Genomic DNA, 19,626 nt, shown 5'->3' on the forward strand with positions numbered 1-19,626 from the left:
CGCTACCGCTCACGTAGAATGCTGGGCGGGCCTTAATGGGTGTGGAGCCGATCGCGGTGCCCGCTCCCGGCGAGCCCGCCCGATGCAGGAAAAATTCAGGCCTATGTCCCTTTTTGTTGCAATCTGAAGGCTGGCTGCTGATCACAGAGGAGAATGCAATATGACAAGATGTTCTTATATTGAAAACCACTAAAGCTCAAACAGTTTAACATGATTAGAATTGTGAGATTCAACGACTAACTTTATCTGCCGGCCAGTATTTTATGTCTTATCACTTTCTATACTGCCCATTATGAAGTCATCCATTTTACAATCTTGTGGTAATATAAAGCTCTGAAGATTTAAAATGTGTTCCTAATTTCCTCAGTTTAGTGATGGAATCATAAGTTTATCACCATTTTTATTTGAACAGCACGAGTTCTGAGTGAAGTTTGCTGTAAAAGATGGTAGATAGTAGTGATATTGAGCCTGAAGGTGGATAGGGCCATGAGACTATGATTAGCAGAGGTTAAGTTTGTCAGTTATAAAATATAGTATTTATGATACTCCATGGGCAGAATTTTACGACAGCGGGATTTTACGTTCCCGCTGCAGTCTGTGGCATTTTACGGCCCCGTCCCTGCCGAAATGGGGCTGTAAAATTCTGCCTTATATCTTTGAGACTTATAAAACAAATCATTTTGAGATAAAAAAATAATTTACTGTGTGAGCACAAAAAGTAAACAATCTCGTTTTTTTCTGTCTTCAGCAGCTCACAATCCAAGATTCACCCGGGTGAACACAGTGGCACCTCTAAAAAGCGTCACAACAACAGAGATAATGACCACCACTGCTGTTCCGAGTTCTCCACAGTTTATCGGGCAGGGCAACAATAACAGCATCATTCCCGTTTACTGTTCCATCCTGGCTGCAGTTGTGGTGGGACTCGTGGCCTACGTGGCTTTCAAACGGTTGGTGTTTCGAATGACTCCATTTTTAACCACGTGATTATGATTGACAAATGGTGCATTGTGAATCATTAATTTGCGATGAATGGGGAATGTGTGGTAAAACCAGGATAGGTAGTGCAGTGTGATCTAACACTTTGCATTTGAAAGTGTGGCTAGCGTAATGCTGATTTAATTATGGGGTAGCATTTAAGGAGTCACATTATTTATCGTTTTCTTTACTTTCAGTTAAGTCGTCATTGGACAGAATTTTCTGCCTGTCGGGCGGGCGGGTGGGCCCGACCCAATCTCCGGCGGGCGGGGAGACGATCCCCGCCAGAGAAGCGGGCCCCACCGCCATTTTACATGGGCGGGCCAATTAAGGCCCACCCAGCGTGATGCCCGGCTTCCTGTGCGGGCGGGGGAGGGGGGGTTCCCCAAAAGCGAGAGTGTGCTCTCTCGTGCATGCGCATGACAGAGCGCGCTTCTCCCTGAGGCTAAGTGCAGCCTCAGGGAGATCGCTGACACTTTTAAAAATATTAAAAATAGAAAAAAAAATTTCCCCAACATGTCCCCGTCATGTTCTGCCCGATGCCATTCCGCTTCATTTTACGCGTTGGCGAGCGGGTCCCTGCTCACTGATGGCAAAATTCTGCCCATTATTTTCTTCTCTCTTGATTTGTCTCTTTGCTTTCTGATGGCAGCATGAGGCTTTATTGACTGCAGCTGTAGACCCGTCCTCTTCCTGTTGTCTTTTATATGGCCATCACTCTATTTTGGACAACTCTCTTGATCACCTTGTGCGTGAATTTATTATATCTGAGGGATGTGAAAAGACCATTGTACGCACTTGCCCTGTTTTTTTGTTGGGCTCACCCCATGTACCGACCCTTCTTCTCCACCAATTCCAAAATTTTCTAATACAAACTTCTCTCTGGCTCCTCAAAAGTGACCATAGAAGCACCAATAGGGACCAAACCTATTAGTTCTTACTCAGAATAACAACACCAACTTGCATTTATATAGCACCTTTAAGGTCACATGTCGTCCAAAGGTGCTTCACAGAAGCATTATCTAACAAAATTGGACATCAGGCCACGTAAGGAAATTAGGGACAGATGACCAAAGGTTTGGTCAAAGAGATAGGTCTTAAAGACGAAAAGAGATGTAGAGAGATGGAGATGTTTAAGGAGTGAATTCCAGACCTCAGGGACTCAGCAGCTGAAGACATGGCCATCGATGTTGGATGTATTAAAATTGGGGATGCACAAGATTTCAGAATTGGAGGAGTGTAGATTTTTAAGAGCCTTGTGTAGCTGGAGGAGGTTACAGAGAAAAAAAAGGACAAGGCCACGGAGGAATTTGAAAACAAGGGTGAGAATTTTAAAATCAAGGCGTGCTTCCCTGGGAGACGATGAAGATTAACGAACACAGGGGTGATAGGTGAACAGGACTTGGTGCAAGTAAGCATCCAGGCAGCGTAGTTTTGGATGAGCTTATGTTTATGGAGGGTGGAATGTGGGAGGCCAATCAGAATGTGGTAAAATAGCCAAGTGTAAATGTAACAAAGGCATGGATGAGAGTTTAAACAGCAAATCATCTAAGGCAGGGCTGAAATTGGGTGATGTTACAGTGGTGGAAATAGGCGGACATAGTGATGGCATGGGTAAGTGTGTGGAATTAAGGCCAGATTTTCCCTTCCGAGGTGGATAGAATAGAGTCGGGCCAGCCACCCCGGACGCAGATCCTCGACTCTCTGGAGCTTAGTCACAGTTGCTTTGTTAAATATTAGGCCCTCTAGCTCTCACTTCTCACAACCTCTAATTCTCCCTTTATGGCACAGCAGATGGTAAATGCCGACCTGCTCAAATCCCAGAGGGAAACTTGAAACAGCTGCCCCAACTCTTTTGCAATTTGTATTTTTATTTTGCGATGTGTGCCTTGAATTCAGTAGAGATAAATTTAGTCTTAGAGGTTTTTTGACAAAACTAAATTAAACTTTTATAATTAAAGAAATGATTTTAAGCACATACATAGGTCTACAAATTACTACTATAATAACTCCTAAATCCCCTCATTAATCTAGCTCCCAGTTACACTTCTGTTAAGGCAACAGTAAAACAATATAGATTTCAACAGACCTAGGCAAAGCACAAAATACCCTGGACAGTGATATTTAAAATGAATTCTCTTAGCTTCAGTTCCTGAGGACAGCAGCTTGGTACGTAGAGGCTGGAGGCTTTTCACACTTTTGGATCTTAGAATGCCTTATTCTTACACATGACCTCATCTCCTTTATATAGGTTTCTCCCTTTTTAATGTAAGTTCTATTGTCCTAGTATGTCTTTGCAACTTCACTTTTTCCATAATATAAATCTTTCTTAGCACTCATATTATCTCTAATCCTTGGGAAAAATAAACACACTGTTTGGCTTAGCCTCATATAGCCCGGTATAAACATTTTATCATCCCTTTGAAATTCACTCCTCTGGTTTATCTAAAAATGCAAATATTCTTCACACCTCACATTCTAAAACTTGAACCATGTTTACGTATTTAGCATTTCTAACCTAGCTTCTCTTCCGATACATCAAAGCACCCAGACCAAGGGCTGAGTTTTGCCATTGGCGAGCAGGGGGCGGGGCCCACTTGCCGACGCGCAAAATGAAGCGGGATGATGTCGGGGGGAACCCCCGACATCATCCCGCCCAAGTTAAATTTTCAGGAAGGCGGGGGGGGGACAGCGAAATCAGCTGTCCGCCCGCCGACCTGTCAATGGCCAATTGAGGCCATTGACAGGGTAGTTAAATCAATTAAAGGCCGTGCCTTAAGGTTGGCAGGCAGGCCAGGAGCCCCAGCGGGCTTCTGAAAAAACATGAAACCTCATCCACCGGCGGGATGAGGTTTCATGTCGGGTTTAAAAATCTTTAATAAAGTTTTAGTGAAATTTATTAACATGTGTGACATTGTTAATGATTTTTTAATTTTTCTAGTTTTAATGTTTGAACAACTTTCAGTGATCTCCCTGAGGCAGCACTTAGCCTCAGGGAGATGTGCGCTCTTTCGTGCGCATGCATCTCTCGCATTTGGGGAATCCCCCCTCCCCCCGCCCCAGCCCAGGAAGCGCATAGCGCTTCCCTCCGGGCGTCACTCTGGGCGGGCCTTAATTGGCCCGCCCACTTAAAATGGCGGTGGGGCCTGCTTCTCCGGCAGGGATCAGTTCCCCACCGGCCGGAGATTGGGTCAGGCCTGCCCGCCTGACAGGCAGAAAATTCTGCCCCAACTGTCTGAAATTCAATTAAAACCCACACACACACATTCACATACACAAGGCCCTATCCAAACACCACTATTAGCCTACCTTTACAATAAATCGCAATAATATTATGAAAATTTTTATATTTTCATGACATCCCCCCACCCACTCCTCATGCACCACCCATGACAACTTATAGCCCCCCTTCCCCAGTCCCTATGGCCCCTTAGAACCTCCAAGCCAACTCATGCCAACCCATGCCCCACCCACTTTGCCCTTATACACTCCTTGCCAACTCACTCAGTACCCACCATGGGCAGATCTCAGGAGCCATGTTGGGATGAAGTAAATAAAGATCTAAATATCTATTACAATTACACTATAATAAAAAAGCTCCCATTTGTGAAAGCCCATTCAAAATTTCAAAAGTCCCTCAAGTACTTAATTCCTTATCAAAACAACAGACTTATGTTCATTAACCCACCATCAAAGGCAGTTAATCATTTAATAACCTATTTGAGCTGCAAATCAAACTGTGAACTCACAATCCCCCCCCCGCCCCCACCCCTGCTGGGATAATTGTAGGTTGTGGAAAGCATCCAAACATTAATAGTCCTTGGGGTAATGTCAATAAACAGCTTCTGTAACTGTTGGAACATATTGTTTTCAACTCTCACTACGCAGATAGGCAGCTTTTTTTCATTTTTAAAGAGCTGGGGACCTAAATAAGTTTAGAGTTTGACAGTTCTACATGTATTATCCGCCCTTCATGAGCATTTACATCTCCTCCATAAATTTGTGGCTTCCACACTATGGGACAAAACCCTTTTTGGACTTTGGAATGACGTTTGTTGGAACTCAGCATGACCCAGCGGAGTTTGGGTTTCCTGCCTGTGTGATTCATGTCATACCCCTTTCCCCTACCAGCGAAAATGGAACCTCGCAGAAATGAGGGTGGGTCTTCCGGATATTTTAAAGGTCCTTGGGGGTTTCCACAACTCCCCGAAAATCGGGTCCTTCCCCTCTCAGTCAAATACGGCACCAAGGTTGTGAACTGGTTCAGTGGGGTCAGTGATCAGGAAACAAAGTTTGGAGTGGGGACTGAAGACAATAGCTTTGGTCTTCGGCATATTTAATTTGAGGGAATTTCTGCTCATTGCAGTATTGGACGTTGGACAAGCAGTCTGGCAATTTAGAGATGATGGAGGGAGTCAAGAGAGGTGGCAGTGGGGTAGAGCTGGGTGTCATCAATGTCCATGTGGAAAATGGTTTGTTTTTGGATGAGGTCACTGAGGGGAAGCATGTAGATGAGCAATAGGTGGGGGCCACAGATAAATCCATGGGAAAACCAGAGATAACAGTGCCGGAGTGGGAAAATAAGCCATTGCAGGTGATTCTCTGGCTATGACCGCAAGGAGAAGGATGGGACCAGACATCCATGTCACAGCGATTTCCAAAACAACTCTATGCTTTCATTAAACAATACAAATTGTCAGTCCACAGTCCCATCTTCAGAATGAGGGTCCTCACTCCCAGCTTCAGAGTCCTGGTCCTCACCCTTAGGTTTGGAATCCTGGGACAGAATTTAATACCCTCCCTCCCCCCCCACCCCCCCCCCCCCCCCCCCCCCCCCCTCTCCCCAATGTGGCTGGTTTGGTGGCAGCGGGGGCACTTAATCGGATGGGGAGGGGGTGACAAGTGGTTACACGTTGCCTTCCCTCCTCCGCTCGATTCAGTTTGTGGCGGGAAGACCCCATGGATGGCCTTCCCGCCCCACCGCCAATTGAGGCACTGAGGTGGGCAATTTACCCAGGGGCTTGCACAACAAGTGAACCTGTGAGGGGATTGCTTATGGGCTCTAAGTGAAAGTGGGGGACTCTTGTTTAAAGGCGCTCAGTGCCTGATCGAGGGGCCCGGGATCGGCAAGTGCCCACTGAGCCCCTCCCCTGACCGTGTTGCCTCCCCCCCTTTCCCCATGAACCCCACCGCCACCACTTAATATGGCCTGGGATCCAGCAATGATCCTAGGCCTGGGTGGGTGTAGAATGGCAGCAGCCACCACCTCCCTGGTGGTCCTGCCTTTCAATAGGTCCGCTGGCTTCTGGTTGGTGGCAGCTCTAGGCGGACGGAACTTACGGCTCTGGGATCCTTGGATGCCTCAGTGATGTTTAATTCAGTGGGGAGCTCTCGCTGACTCTCCAGCAGATGGGCAAGACCCCTGTGGCCTCCATTAAATACAAGCCCTGGGCCTTACTCTTGGCTTTGAAATCCTGGGCCTCACTGCCATAATTAGGGCCTCATTCAACAGGCTGATCCGATCAGCTTCTGACAAAAGTGAAACTTCTCAATTTCCAACCTCATTTCGGACCTTTTCAGTTTATATGGCCACCCTCTAGTACTGCGGCAACTCCAACACCTTAAGCCATATTTACATACTGCCAGTGTCCTTAATTATGTAAAATACCCAAATCACCTCTAAGTTTATGCTTTTCCAGTGAATACAAACCCATCTTCAAATCGCAGTGATCTTTAGATTGGGCTCATCTTTGCTGCCCTTTGCACTTTCCCTAGAACTACTTTAGTTGCATAGCTTCAGGCTTGGTTCATATTTAATTCCTTGGAAGCATTCATTGCCTATGTATTTCCCTCTCTGTAACCTGTCCCTCTCTTCCTTTCCCTTTGTAAAGTTCCTCAAATCATTCTGATTCTTGTTTTGTTTTTCTTTAGATGGAACAGCTGTAAGCAAAACAAGCAGGGAGCCAATAACAGGACAGTAAATCAGACAGCCTCTCCTGAGGGTGAGAAACTGCACAATGACAGTGGAATCTCGGTCGACAGTCAGAGTCTACAGGAGCAACAACAGAAACTACAGCAGCAGCAACAGCAACAGCAGCAGCAGCAACAACAGAACCAAGGTGGGTGTTGGGAGTTTAGCTGTAAATAGTTGTTTTGATTACAGGACTATCATCACAAAGATAGTGAAAGAGTGTCTTTCAAATCCCTATTTTACTTACACTATGTAGAATCATAGTAACTTACAATACAGAGGGAGGCCATTTGGTCCATCATGCTTCTGATGGTTCTTTGAAACAACAGTCAAGCTTAGTCCCACAACCCGCTCTTTGAAACCTTGAAGAAACCTACAGGAAGAAACAGGCATCGGCACAGATATTCTGGTTAATTCAGTTCACGTGCTAATAAATTCAGTAGTAAAGCTTGCTGCCCATGAGCGTAAAATTTTTCCAACTTGTAATTTTAGGTTTGATGCCAATGTAAATGTGAAGCAGGATATCCTATTTGGAACTTACGCTGACAAATTGGACTCCCATTTTGTTGATACAAGGGAATAGACAATGCCCTTTGGATTTCTCATGCTATTTGGTCAGAAAATTAATAAATATCAGAAGGGAAGTATCAGGGGACGGATTTTGTATCTGTAATCCAGATTTATCCATCTACTGGAGCCTATTATTAATTGCATCATTCAGGATTTCAAACTTGATTGTTAGTATTGATCATCAGCACTGCAGTGTAACTAAAACAGAAGAGATTAGGGCTAGCAATGCGTCCATTCTCTTTTTAATGAACTGGTAGAATTATCAGCTCATTCTGTAGCTTCCTGAACATGTGCCCAACCCAGTTAGACTGGCAAGGATGGATAAATTTAACCTGTTTGAGGCTTATCCCCACATACCTAAGAGGAGACAAGTACAGACACACTTCAGCGTTGGATGTACAATTGAAGGTTAGGTTTGGTGAGAACAATAAATTTGGGAAATACAAAGTAGTTATTTATATAAACCAATTCTGGTAAAGCAATGCGCAATGGCATGGATATTTTCTTTGTGCGATCAGTGGGTCGGGAAGCGGACGAGAAATGGGCCTCCGGCTGCGATCAGCCCCCGACCGCGATTTCACGCCGGCTGGCCGATTAACAGCCAGCCAGCATGAAGTGCGTGCTGAGAAATGCTCAGTGCTTCCCCGGGGTGGGGGCAGGAAGAGGGCGGGCGCTGACCTAACTGAGGGTGTGGGTGAGCACTTCTAGTGAGCTCCCTCCTGAAGGCAGACAGACAGCTGCCTCAGGGAGCTGGAGACCTCCACAGGATAAAGGAAACGACAGAAATGCTCAAAATATGTCCACACAGCACAATCAAGCGCCTGAAAGCATACCTCATAAAAAAAACCAGCCCCCAGACATCTCTTTTTATTTTATTTCCCCGAATGCCGCCTGGGACAATAGCCTGTCTGCCAACCGTAGATGTGGACGGGCCCCGTAAAATCGCTGTTAATTGCATCATCAATGGGCTTAATTGCCCACTTAATAGTCAGCCAGCGTGCTTCCAAATGCCACACGCGCTGGCAAAGCGAAATATCTCGCGATGATGTGGGGACGCTTGCCTGACGTCATCTCGTGTTATTTCCAGTCCGTGAAACGGGACGTAACATTCCGGCCAATGTTTTCAGGATCTGTGTTGTGCGCTGTAAATTGCGAAATCATTTCAATCTCCTGAAACATGCAACATTTACCTATTTAATTTAAAGAGTTAAAATATGACTGAAAAGTCAGAGCTAACTTGAGGCAAGGGAACCTGTTGTTCAGCCCCACTGACTTGTTACGACAGTAACAATATGCATTTATATAGTGCCTTTAATGTAGTATAACCTTTTCAAGATGCTTTACAGAAATGTTATCAAACAAAATGTGACATCGCAAGTCTGACCTGTCACCCAGCAGAGTTCATGACCAACTTTTACTGAAAATCCTTGGCTTATTATTAATCAAAATCATGTGATTAAGTGCTGAGAAACCTCAAATTAATTTCAGTTTATCCGATCATTCTTGTACTGGGTTGAGAAAAGTGAGCCATAAGGGTGGGTTTTTTTTTTGCATATTCAATTTGCCATGTTTAGGCCTCCAGAACATTTGATCAAGCTTTTTGTAAATAAAGAAAAATAATGGATCAAAGTTTCTACTTTTAAAATGTTACGGCTTACAAAATAAAAGTGGAATAACTTTCTGTTGAAGAATAGGATGGTGAATTAGGAAGGATAAACATGATTATTTTTTGTTTGTTTTTATCTCTATGATTATTACAAAGTAGATTCACTGATCCTTTACTGCTGGCAAAGATTGTATGGAAGGGAGTTCCTGTCATTGATGGGGTTACGACGCTGTTCTATTCTAACTCACAAAAATTGCATTAATTCCACAAATTATAATACATGATATAATTCACAGTCCCCTGCTGGGCAGGTGAGATTATGGAAATTACTCATAAATGCTGTGTGGAACATGATTGTTCCTGAGCTGCTGGGATAATAGAGATGTCATTGCCAAGGAAGGTAGCTGATGAAGGATGTATAATGTGTGACAAAGTTTTACTTTTAAGTCTGCCCTCAGGATATTAATGAATAATTATAATTTTAAAAAAGCTCTGCTACTTTTCATGGAAACTAGGTGATGGATTGTCAAAATTCAGTATGTTGAGCATTGAAAATATGATTAAATAAAGACTATTATACTTGGATCAGCGTTTCTTATTTAAATACCTGGCTGAGGGATCCAATGCAGTGGAAATTAATTCAACAATGAATTCAATAAATTGAAATTCCATGCTTGCATCATTCATCTATTTGGATTGGGTGTGTAATGATCTTAGTATCTGAACAGACAGGTTCCATGGCTACAAGAGTTCATCATAAGACAACCAATTAGTCCTTTGTTCAGGAATAGAATCTACATGATCAGACATTGCAATGCCAGAACACAATGGTCATGGTTCGAATTTGAATTGAAAATGCATTCCTAGAATGTCTTTCCCTGTGGTAGCTGACAAGGTCTTTGCTGGGAACTACTCCCTTCTGGTCAATCAATTCATTATGTTACATCATCCGGTTCTAAGTTGCTAATAAAAGGCAGGTGGTTCCTGTTAATTTTTGTAAATCTAACATCTCAGACTAAGTGGGCCTGTGGTTAGCTTTTCCTGTTGTCGGTATAACCAGCTCTGGTTTTACCATCAATTGTGCCGTGATTATTGACTTGTGGAACTGTTACTTATTGCTGGCTAGTTTCTGAGATCCTCCCTCCTTGAATATTAGTGGTAGATATCTACAATTAGAGTTGTTAAAGATGACAGGAGAATTTACAAGGGGAGCTATCAGCAATTTTACCAACAGGTGTCTGTTAATTCTGCGATTGTCAATAGTGGTAAAAGTCCAATTAGAAATCAATTTTATGCCCTTTAAGATGGTATATTTAATTACGCTTGGGTGCCTCTCTGTAGTTGTCTTGTCTTTAATCATACTGCCCATTTGAATTCCCATTTAAACCAGACATAGACAGTTTTTCACAATACTTTGGTGATATCCAACTAACCCAATTTCTGGGGGCAGTCATTTTGTTCACTGCTCTCAATTAAGAAGCTCAATGTTTCTGTAGGTGTTTGATGGAGTTTCTGAAATAAAAGCAAACACCTCAGATGGGGTAGAGAAATGCTACTTTAATGCAGGTATTCCCCCCGCCCCATTTAAAGTATGTTCTAATTGCGTGTTTTCATTTTAATATGGTTTGTAAATAATGGAACTTACCTGAATAGCGCTGCCTCCATTTTCATTTTAGCAGGTTACTGCACAAGTGCCAAGAACCATATTGTAACTGTGCATGCTCAGTCAGTGTTTTTTTAAACACACCACCGCTCCCAACTTGCTCACTGCCTCTCCCTACCCCCTTGCTCCCTCCCACTTGCTGCCTCGCTTACCATCCCTCTCCTCAGCCCTCACTGTGAGTGAGCGAGGGCTCACCTCGGGAGAGAGATGCCGAGGGGGCAACAGTGAAGGGGTCGGGAGACAGACAGCCAGCTGGAGGGAGGGAGTGAGTCAGGTGGTGAATGGGAGGAGTGAAGAGGTTGAGAGAGGCGGCAAGTGGGAGTGAGAGGGGCAGCGAGCAAGAAGTAAGTAGAAAGAGTATGTTTAGACCAGTAAGATATAAGACAATAGGTTTTTAATGTAAACATTACCCCTTATTACATGCTTTCCTATGATTTTCATTTAGCATGCCATTTTTTTTTGGAATGCATAAGGAGTGCTAAATGAGAGATAACTGCATATGAAGAAATAAATTTGGTTTCTTTTTCATAAGATCATAATAGAAACAGGAGTAGGCCATTTGGCCCTTCAAGCCTGCTCTGCCATTCAGTAAGGTCATGCATGACCTCATCATGGTCTCAACTCCACTTTCCTGTCTGTTGCCCATAACCCTTGATCCCTTGTTGATCACTAATCTTCTAACTCAGCCTTGAGCATATTCAATGACCCAGCCTCCACTGCTCTCTCTGGAAGAGATTTCCAAAGACTATCCACCCTTCGAGAGAAGAAATTTCTCATCTCCATCTTAAACAGGAAATCCCTTATTTTTAAACTGTGCCTCCTAGTTCTAGATTCCCCCATGAGGGGAAATACCTTCCCAGCATCTACCCTCTCAAGCCCCCTTAGAATCTTATATGCTTCAATAATGTCACCTCTCATTCTTCGAAACTCCCATGAGTATAGGCCCAACCTGCTCAACCTTTCCTCATAAGACAAACCTCTCATCCCAGGAATCAGCCTAGTGAACCTTCTCTGAGTTGCTTCAAATGCAAGTATATATCCCTCCTTAAGAAAGGAGACCAAAACTATACACAGTACTCTAGGCACAGCCTCACCAATGCCATGTACAGTTGCAGCAAGACTTCCCTACTTGCTTTACTCCATACTTTTATACTCCATGCTGAAATGCCACTCAAGAATTTAAATCAACAATTTTTAAATGTCGTCTTAAAACAAACTGAAACAAACGGCGGGATTTTCCGCACTTGCCCGCCACTGTGATCTTCCGCTCCTGCCACAAGTCAATGGTCTTCTGGCTGGGGCACTGCCTTGCCCGCGGTGGGTCCCACCTGCAACGAGGCCAGAAAATCCAGGCCAAAGTCAATGATCAATGCTGGATTCCTTTGCTGGCTGTGAGCAGTTCTACCAGTGTATATCCCTGCCCTATCAGGGATTTATACTGATGTATAATCATGCTTCACATATGTTTTTTGTACTGCATTTTAGATATAAGACAAAAGAAGCCATTATTCTTACCTGTAAATTATCATCTTAAATAGCAGTATTCAATAATCTGAATTTTCCAGAATCATGTAGAGAAAGAGATCGTCTTTATATTTCTATTGCATTTCCATTGTCCTGCATAGTGAGGGAAGAGTGGCTATCCTTTCCCATGCTTGTGTTATTACTTTCTTTCCTTCCACACCCACCCACAATCTTTCAATCTTTCAATATTCTGGGTGTGATCAAAGTATATCATCCCTTGGAGATCTGGTTGCCTAATCCCCTGAATGTTTGTGCAGCTGGTTAGGTTTGTGCCCTATAAAGGATTCTTTTCAGGGAGTGGAAGCAAAAAATATGTCCAAAGCTCAATTATTCAAGTCCCTTTCTTGTAACTCTAAATGTCCCAAGCCATTTATGTACGAGTTTTCAAATTTTAACATTTCAGGAAAGACACAGCCTTCAGAAAGTTATGATCAGTAGAGTTCTAAGGAAGGAATGTCAAGTGATGCCCACTCATATAGGCAAGGAAACATGGAACACAGTAGAGTATGCATCAATCAATGAGAAATATTACAAGAGCAATTATTCCCCATAAAAGCCTATCTACTACAAAGTTTCTGTTGCATTAAGACTCTATCCTGATGGTTCTAATGTAGTATGCGCTGTAGTTTGTTATTCCTAAAGCCTATCACCTACACAGTTTGGCACTTGATAATAGTAAAGAACAGACCAATGAAAATTAGCTCCTGGACTGTTTGACACAGATAGCTTTCAAAGCTGCTATGTTGGTCCTGTGTCAAAGTTGCTATGTTGGTCCTGTGTAAAATGAAGAGATCTCCAGCATTAACATTTAACACTGTCTTCTACATTAAGGGTTTGGAAAAATTTTGATTGTATAAATTGCCTCAGCATTAGCTCGCTTTAAGACCTGGAATATTATAATAATAATCTGCTTTATTTATAATTATTCTAATTGTATTAATATTTATTTTTGGACTGATGGTAGATAAGATTAGAAGGATTATAATCTAAGCATGTGTTGTATGATGATTGAATAAGTCAAGTTCCAAATATATTTCATGGGATTTAGGGGATTGCATTTAGAATTCCATCCATAGACCCACTGGTGTCTGGTGACTAAATATTTCAAATTGCATTTTTATTACATAGGATTAAAAATTTTCCAGTATTTTTGCTGATATTTTGGTATTGTATTCCATAATTTCTTCTGTGCAAGCTACAAAACAGTGGCTTTTGGCCATGAGATTTTCCTAAATTGGGCATCATGAAGAGTGTGAGAGTAGTAAGGTCTAATATTTAATCTCTGTTTAAGAGATATGCTATCTTCTATTGATCAATTTATAGAATGAATTCAAAGTATTGAATTCAGTTTACCTTGCAAATTACACAGAATTTTGATCATGTCCATTGGCATAGTTCATGTAAAAACCCAAGCCCTGAAATTCATGGGGACTTCTGCTAGCACGGGTTTGGCATAATGGAACCTTCATCAGCCTACAGCTGAGAATGATGATCCTATTCCAAATTACGGATAGTAAACCATTTAAATGACCAGATTGTGTGCATTATACTCATCTGAACCAATCTCCCCAGCAATGTACTAGCCCACCCAAGAGTCTGAACCCTCTGAGACACTAATTGGGCTGAAGAAATGTAGAAGGTATGTTTACGTTTACAGCTCATCAATTCCTCTTGACTGGATGTTGTTCTGTCTCAGCCTGACTCAGTTGACAACATTCTCACCTCAGCATATACTCTGGAATGACATTCCAATAGAGCATGGAGGGGAATGTTCAATTGCGAAAGGCACTATCCTTCAGATGAGACATTAAAGTGAGACCATGAACTGCCTATTCCAATGGTTCTATGGACGAAAGCTCTTTGAAAATATTCAACCATTTCCACCAAAAATAATCAACTATCATTCATTTTATTGCTGCCTGTAGAATTTTGTTGTGCCTACATAGAAGCAATTGCATTCATTAAAAAATGCACTTGGAGTGTGGGCATCACTGGAAAGTCCAACATTTATTGTCCATCCCTAGATTCTCTTGAGAAGGTGGTGAATCACTCCAATCCATGTAGTGAAGATGTTTCCAAAATGCTGTTAAATAGGCGTTCCAAAATTTTGACCCAAAAACAATGAAAAAACTTCAACTTCAATACACTGGGCTGGCATCCCAACTCTGGTCACCATTATGATATTATTTGTAAGTAACTTGTACGTACATAACAATTACTGCACTTTACACAATGAATTTGAAGTCACCATACTGTTGGTAAAATAAGCTACGAAGACATGTTTCTGAGAGATGTGATAAAGTGCTCAGAACTATCTTTCTTTCTGATTAATGGGGCAGAGTTTTGCCCTCATCGGGCTGGCGTGGCGGGCAGACCCAGGAGTGGTCGCAAAGCTGACCACTGTCCACGATCGGACCCTGACACGGATTTCACGCTAGCTGGCCAATTAACGGCCAACTAGCATGAAACGCACGCTGCAGCGCTCAGCATTGCCGGGGTGGGGACGGGAGGAGCGCGGAAGTGTGCGCATGTGTGGGGGTGCGCACAGCAAAAGCTCCCCGAGGCCTTTACTTTTTTTTAATCACTTGTCGAAACCTCCTCCTGCCCGTGGATGAGGTCTCGCCAAAAAATGTAAAGGCCACTTGGCCTTTCCGTCCGCCCGTCAACTGAATGGTTGAACGAGCGGTGAAAAATTCGAGTCAGTTGGGTTCTTAAGGGCCTTAATAGGCCGCTTAATTAATGGCGGGCGCGGCTCCGACTCACGCACGTGCCCGCCGACCAAAATACCGCATGACGACGTCGGGATGCTCGCCCGACATCATCGCGCGTCATTTTACGCTCGTTCAGGTTGGACGCGCGCCCGCCCAATGAGTGTAAAATTCTGGCCATGGTGTTTGGCCAGTGACGCAGCTTGAGGGAAAACCACCAGAGCAAATCCTGAGCTAAATTGTTAGCAGCACTCTCTAAATTTTTGACAGTGATGTTCCCAATTATGGTTTGAGTACTGCAATTTTCCAACCGGAGTTACAATCATTACATTATGAAAATTGTGCGGGGATATATTTTGGGACTCGGCTTCAGTTTCCCATCATTCCACTTAAAGCAACAAGTAGTAGGAGGTCCTGGGAAGCAAGACTGTGCAAGGTTACATTGAAAATAAAAACAAGCAAAACCTAGAATTAAAAACAGTTCTAGATATGTGCGGGGGAGAGGGAAATGCAATGTCTGTAAGAACATTTAAGCACTGTGCCATAATCCTGTTAGTTCTATTTCAAACAAATCTTGACATGATGTATAATTGTCCGATTTGTAGTAACTATAAGCTACTCTAACCTACTTTCCAAGTACCTGATAACTGTAGTACTCTTTGTCTTTCTGGCTTCCATTTTTACAATTGGCATCAGGAATGCCTAAGCTTATTTTCCTTTGGGCCCATGGGGATTAATTTGCATCAATTCTAAGCAGAAGATACCAACATAATTTAATGCCCCAATTAAAGTTTTATGCTCTAATGGGACAATACAATCAATAACAGCCCTTTATGAACTTATACATCATCTAAATTCAAATAGAACAAACCAACGGTACAAAACAGAAGTATAAAAATATAAAGAGTAAAACTATAAATGACCTTCACAGTCTGGACTATCATGGCTTGCAGGTCAAAGATTGTACACAAGCCAAAGTTTGAACATCCCTGGAGTGGGATTTTCCACACCCGCCCACCGCCGCGATCTCTCGGTCCCGCCGCAAGTCAATGGGCTTCTGGCTGGGGCGCCGCCTCACCCACAGCGGGTCCCACCTGCACCAGGGCCAGAAAATCCGGGCCCTGATCTGCAGGCTTTATAAATACAAGTTTAACGTCAATAAACACTATTTATTTATTTTCATGTTTAAATGCTGCATAGGCCTCAGCACTTTGACTAAGTTTCTGACTGAGAAAAATGCTACAACTTCAGCAAAAACCAGGGTAAAGTTAGTGTGAAAGCAAAGCTCTGAAGAAGTCTCACAGACTCGAAACATTAACTCTGTCTTTCTCTCCACGGATGTTGTCAGACCCACTGAGTTTTTCCGGCTTTTTCTGTTTTTGGGTAGAGTTAGTGTGGTTCATATTCAAGCAACAAAATTGTTCAGAAGCACATATACAGACCCGTGTACAAGATAACACATAACAAACCCCAAGGACAATTGCTGCATGATGCATACAATGCAGAAAAAGCTGTAGCTTTCCCTTTAAATATTGAAATTAAAAATTTTAAAGGAGCTCACACTGATGGCCGTAAACAAGCTGCACATAGTCACTAAAATGCGTATAGATTGGCAGGGGGGTGGGAGGGGGTGAAATGTGGGGGGTCATTTGTCCCATTCTACTTCTCCTTCCATGGCGGCCTACAATTCCCTGTCACAGTATACAACTGCCTATTGAGAGACTCCAGAGAATTCACCCCCACTACCTTGCCCGGAAAACTATTCCAGGTATTATTCACTCTGTGCTGGTGCCAACTGTTGCCCGTCCTGAACTTGCCTTTTAATGTTTTGCACCCAAATCGTCTTGCCTTCCATTTGTGGTTTCACTTAAAATAGTAACCAGCATTAGGTTTTCTATTCCACTTTGTATATTAAACACCTCTATAAAACCACCACAGATTCCAAAGTTGAAGAGTCTAAGGGGAGAAATATGTTTGTGTAGCACTGCTTCTAGCAACATTACGCAGACGATGTCGATTCCCTGGGAACAGACAATGCTGCAGGTTGCTCCCCGCATGGCTCACATGGTTTTCTTCAAGAATATCAATGAACAACACTGCATGGTCGCACAGGTGGCAGCCCATGGCTCTGCCTGCACCTTGGGAATCGACATAAGTCTTCCCAGAGATGCTGCACATATGAATTTCTTCCTGCAAATCTTTCCTCATAAGGTACTTATTAATGGTCAGAGCAGATAAACATTCCAACATTTGTCCCTAAGTTCATATATCAATGCCCTGTAGCGTTGACAGAGTCAGTAGATTTCAGGTGAAGCGGAATTAGTGGATGGGGGATAATTGGACTACAATATGCAGGTTTCATTAATTTCCCACTTTAACATCATACACTTTGTCCTTATTTTATCACTATCATAAATTCCTCAGCCCACATTTATCATGGGAACTGCCTATGTAAACTTGTCACACTGTAATTCCACCCTCCTGGAAATGGTGGCACTGCAATTACGACGTGACAGGCTTACATTGGCAGTTTCATTACAAATATAGAAATAAGTTTTTATAATGGAAAAGGTTGGTGGAAAGTATATGATGTAAGATTTATAGTTGTTGGGAGTGCCTGGCATATTGGTCTGAAGGTGAATGGGCACAGTTTTAATCCAGCTCATAAGATAAGATGAAGGTTTTTTCTCAGTGTCACTGCTGGCTATAACAGTCCTATGTGAAAGGTGATTGAGAAATTTCAATCAAATCCTCAGTGGACATACATGCACAGCACAAAACTGCCCCCAACTTAATACTAATTGACTATATCACTTAGAAGAACGTCAAGGATAGCTGTCTTGAGAAATGAAAAATGTCACTCTGGGGACTACTGAATTCTGCTCTGAGGTTAGGGTTGAGCACATTGCTTGCAGAGTGGCAAGTGCTTTACTCTGCAGTTGGCTAGTATTATACCTGATCTGGAAGTACTTAATGCTAACAATTGGTCCCAGTAATAGGGAAGTGTTTCATTTCCCAGCATTAATATCAGTCACTTAGATGAACATATAAAACAAATAGAAGCACTCTCATTTATATTCCTTCATCATTCTCAATTGGACACAGGAAATTTTGTAAAGGATGAGACAATTCAATAATACCGTCCCACTGATTTAAAACAAAAATGAAATTAATTGAGATTTTTCATCTCAAACTCCTTGGCTCAAGTGTAGCTTATACCTAGCCTTTCTGAAACTAAAACACATTGGAATAATACTGTTTTTTAAAGAGTCTGTTACAAAGTAACAACATATGTTCTGTGCACGCGAATATCTGATGGAACATTTCACGCTATCTTTTGTTCCAAAATATGTTGGAAGTATAAACTGAAAAGTGCCTGAAGGCAAATGGTCTTTGCCCCTGAAATGCCAACACATAGGGCTGAATTTTGACCCCGGTTGGGTGGGGTTGTATGGGGGTGGGCGGGAGCGAGTATGAACCCGATCGGTGCCCCCGATCGGGTGCATGCCGCCATTTTACGTGGGCGGGCCACTTAAGGCCTGCCCAGCGTGTCGTTGGCCTGGAAGTGCTGAGTGCTCCCTGTGTGGATGGGGGAGATTCCCTGAGTCGGGAGTGCGCTCTTTCGCGCATGCGCACATGTGTGCGAAAGAGCGCAGAAATCTCCCTGAGGCACAGAGGTGCCTCAGGGGGATTTGTTTAAGTTTAAAATTTCTAAATAAAGTTTTTGAACACTTTTAAAACATGTCCCCTCATGTAACAGTGTCACATGACCTGGGACATATCAATGAATTTTTAAAAAAAAATTTTATTGAATTTTTAAACACTTCATGAAACCTCATCCCGCCTGTGGATGAGGTTCCAAGAAAAATGCAAAGGCCGCCTGGGCTCTTCGCCTGCCCCCCGCCAGCCTTAAGGTTGGACAGGCAGCTCATTTAATTGTTTAAATTAGTTTTTAACAAGCCTTAATAGGCCTTTGACAGTTCGGCAGATGCGCAGCCAATTCTGAAAATCTAAATGACGCACAGTGACATCGGGATGCATGCCCAACGTCACCACGCGTCATTTTACGCGTCGGCGAGTGGGCCCCGCCCCCGCTCGCCGACCGGAGATTTCAGCACATACTCTTGAACCTGGAGCACCAATTCTGACCCCACAGTATTGTAGGCCTATTTCAAACCCAAGCTTCTTGTAAGGCATGGCCCCAGCTGGCAAGGTGAGATTCGTAGATTTGCCACTCTGAGGACTTGGAAGAGCTACTCAGCTTTTGGAAAAAACATTTTCCTTTCCTAGCATATTGGATCTACAGAATGAATCTGTTTTACAATGCTAAGGATGAATGGAAGTGATAAATGTAGGCTATCTGCTGACTTACTGGCAAATACATTCCATAGAGTATATCAGAGCTATAGCTAATATGAAACGGAAGGCATTTGAACTTTCCCTTGTGTTGAGTTGGGACAACGGTGGGAATGCTACAACAAGCCTGTGCTATTACATTTCTGAATTTTAAGAAGGCCTTGACACTATACATCACAAATGCTTAAAATTCTGAAGGCATTTGCAATTCATGATAAAATCATAGTTGCCGCCTCAGTGATGTGTAACA

General features: G+C 42.9%; 1 protein-coding gene across 2 annotated transcripts in view; it reads left to right on the forward strand.

The window, feature by feature from the left end:
* The window catches only part of LOC144667945 (tumor necrosis factor receptor superfamily member 16-like), a 174,364-nt gene that overhangs the window by 132,675 nt on the left and 22,063 nt on the right, over positions 1 to 19,626 (forward strand). Inside the window, exons 4-5 of one of the 2 annotated variants that reach the window (XM_078529579.1) lie at positions 749 to 950; positions 6,910 to 7,097. In XM_078529579.1, the coding sequence (XP_078385705.1) occupies positions 749 to 950; positions 6,910 to 7,097 (390 nt within the window). The remainder of the gene's footprint in view (positions 1 to 748; positions 951 to 6,909; positions 7,098 to 19,626) is intronic. The other variant, XM_078529580.1, reaches the window with a different exon arrangement.

Source organism: Cetorhinus maximus, chromosome 25, assembly GCF_964194155.1.
Source record: "Cetorhinus maximus chromosome 25, sCetMax3.hap1.1, whole genome shotgun sequence".
In the NCBI taxonomy this organism is placed as follows: Eukaryota; Metazoa; Chordata; class Chondrichthyes; order Lamniformes; family Cetorhinidae; genus Cetorhinus; species Cetorhinus maximus.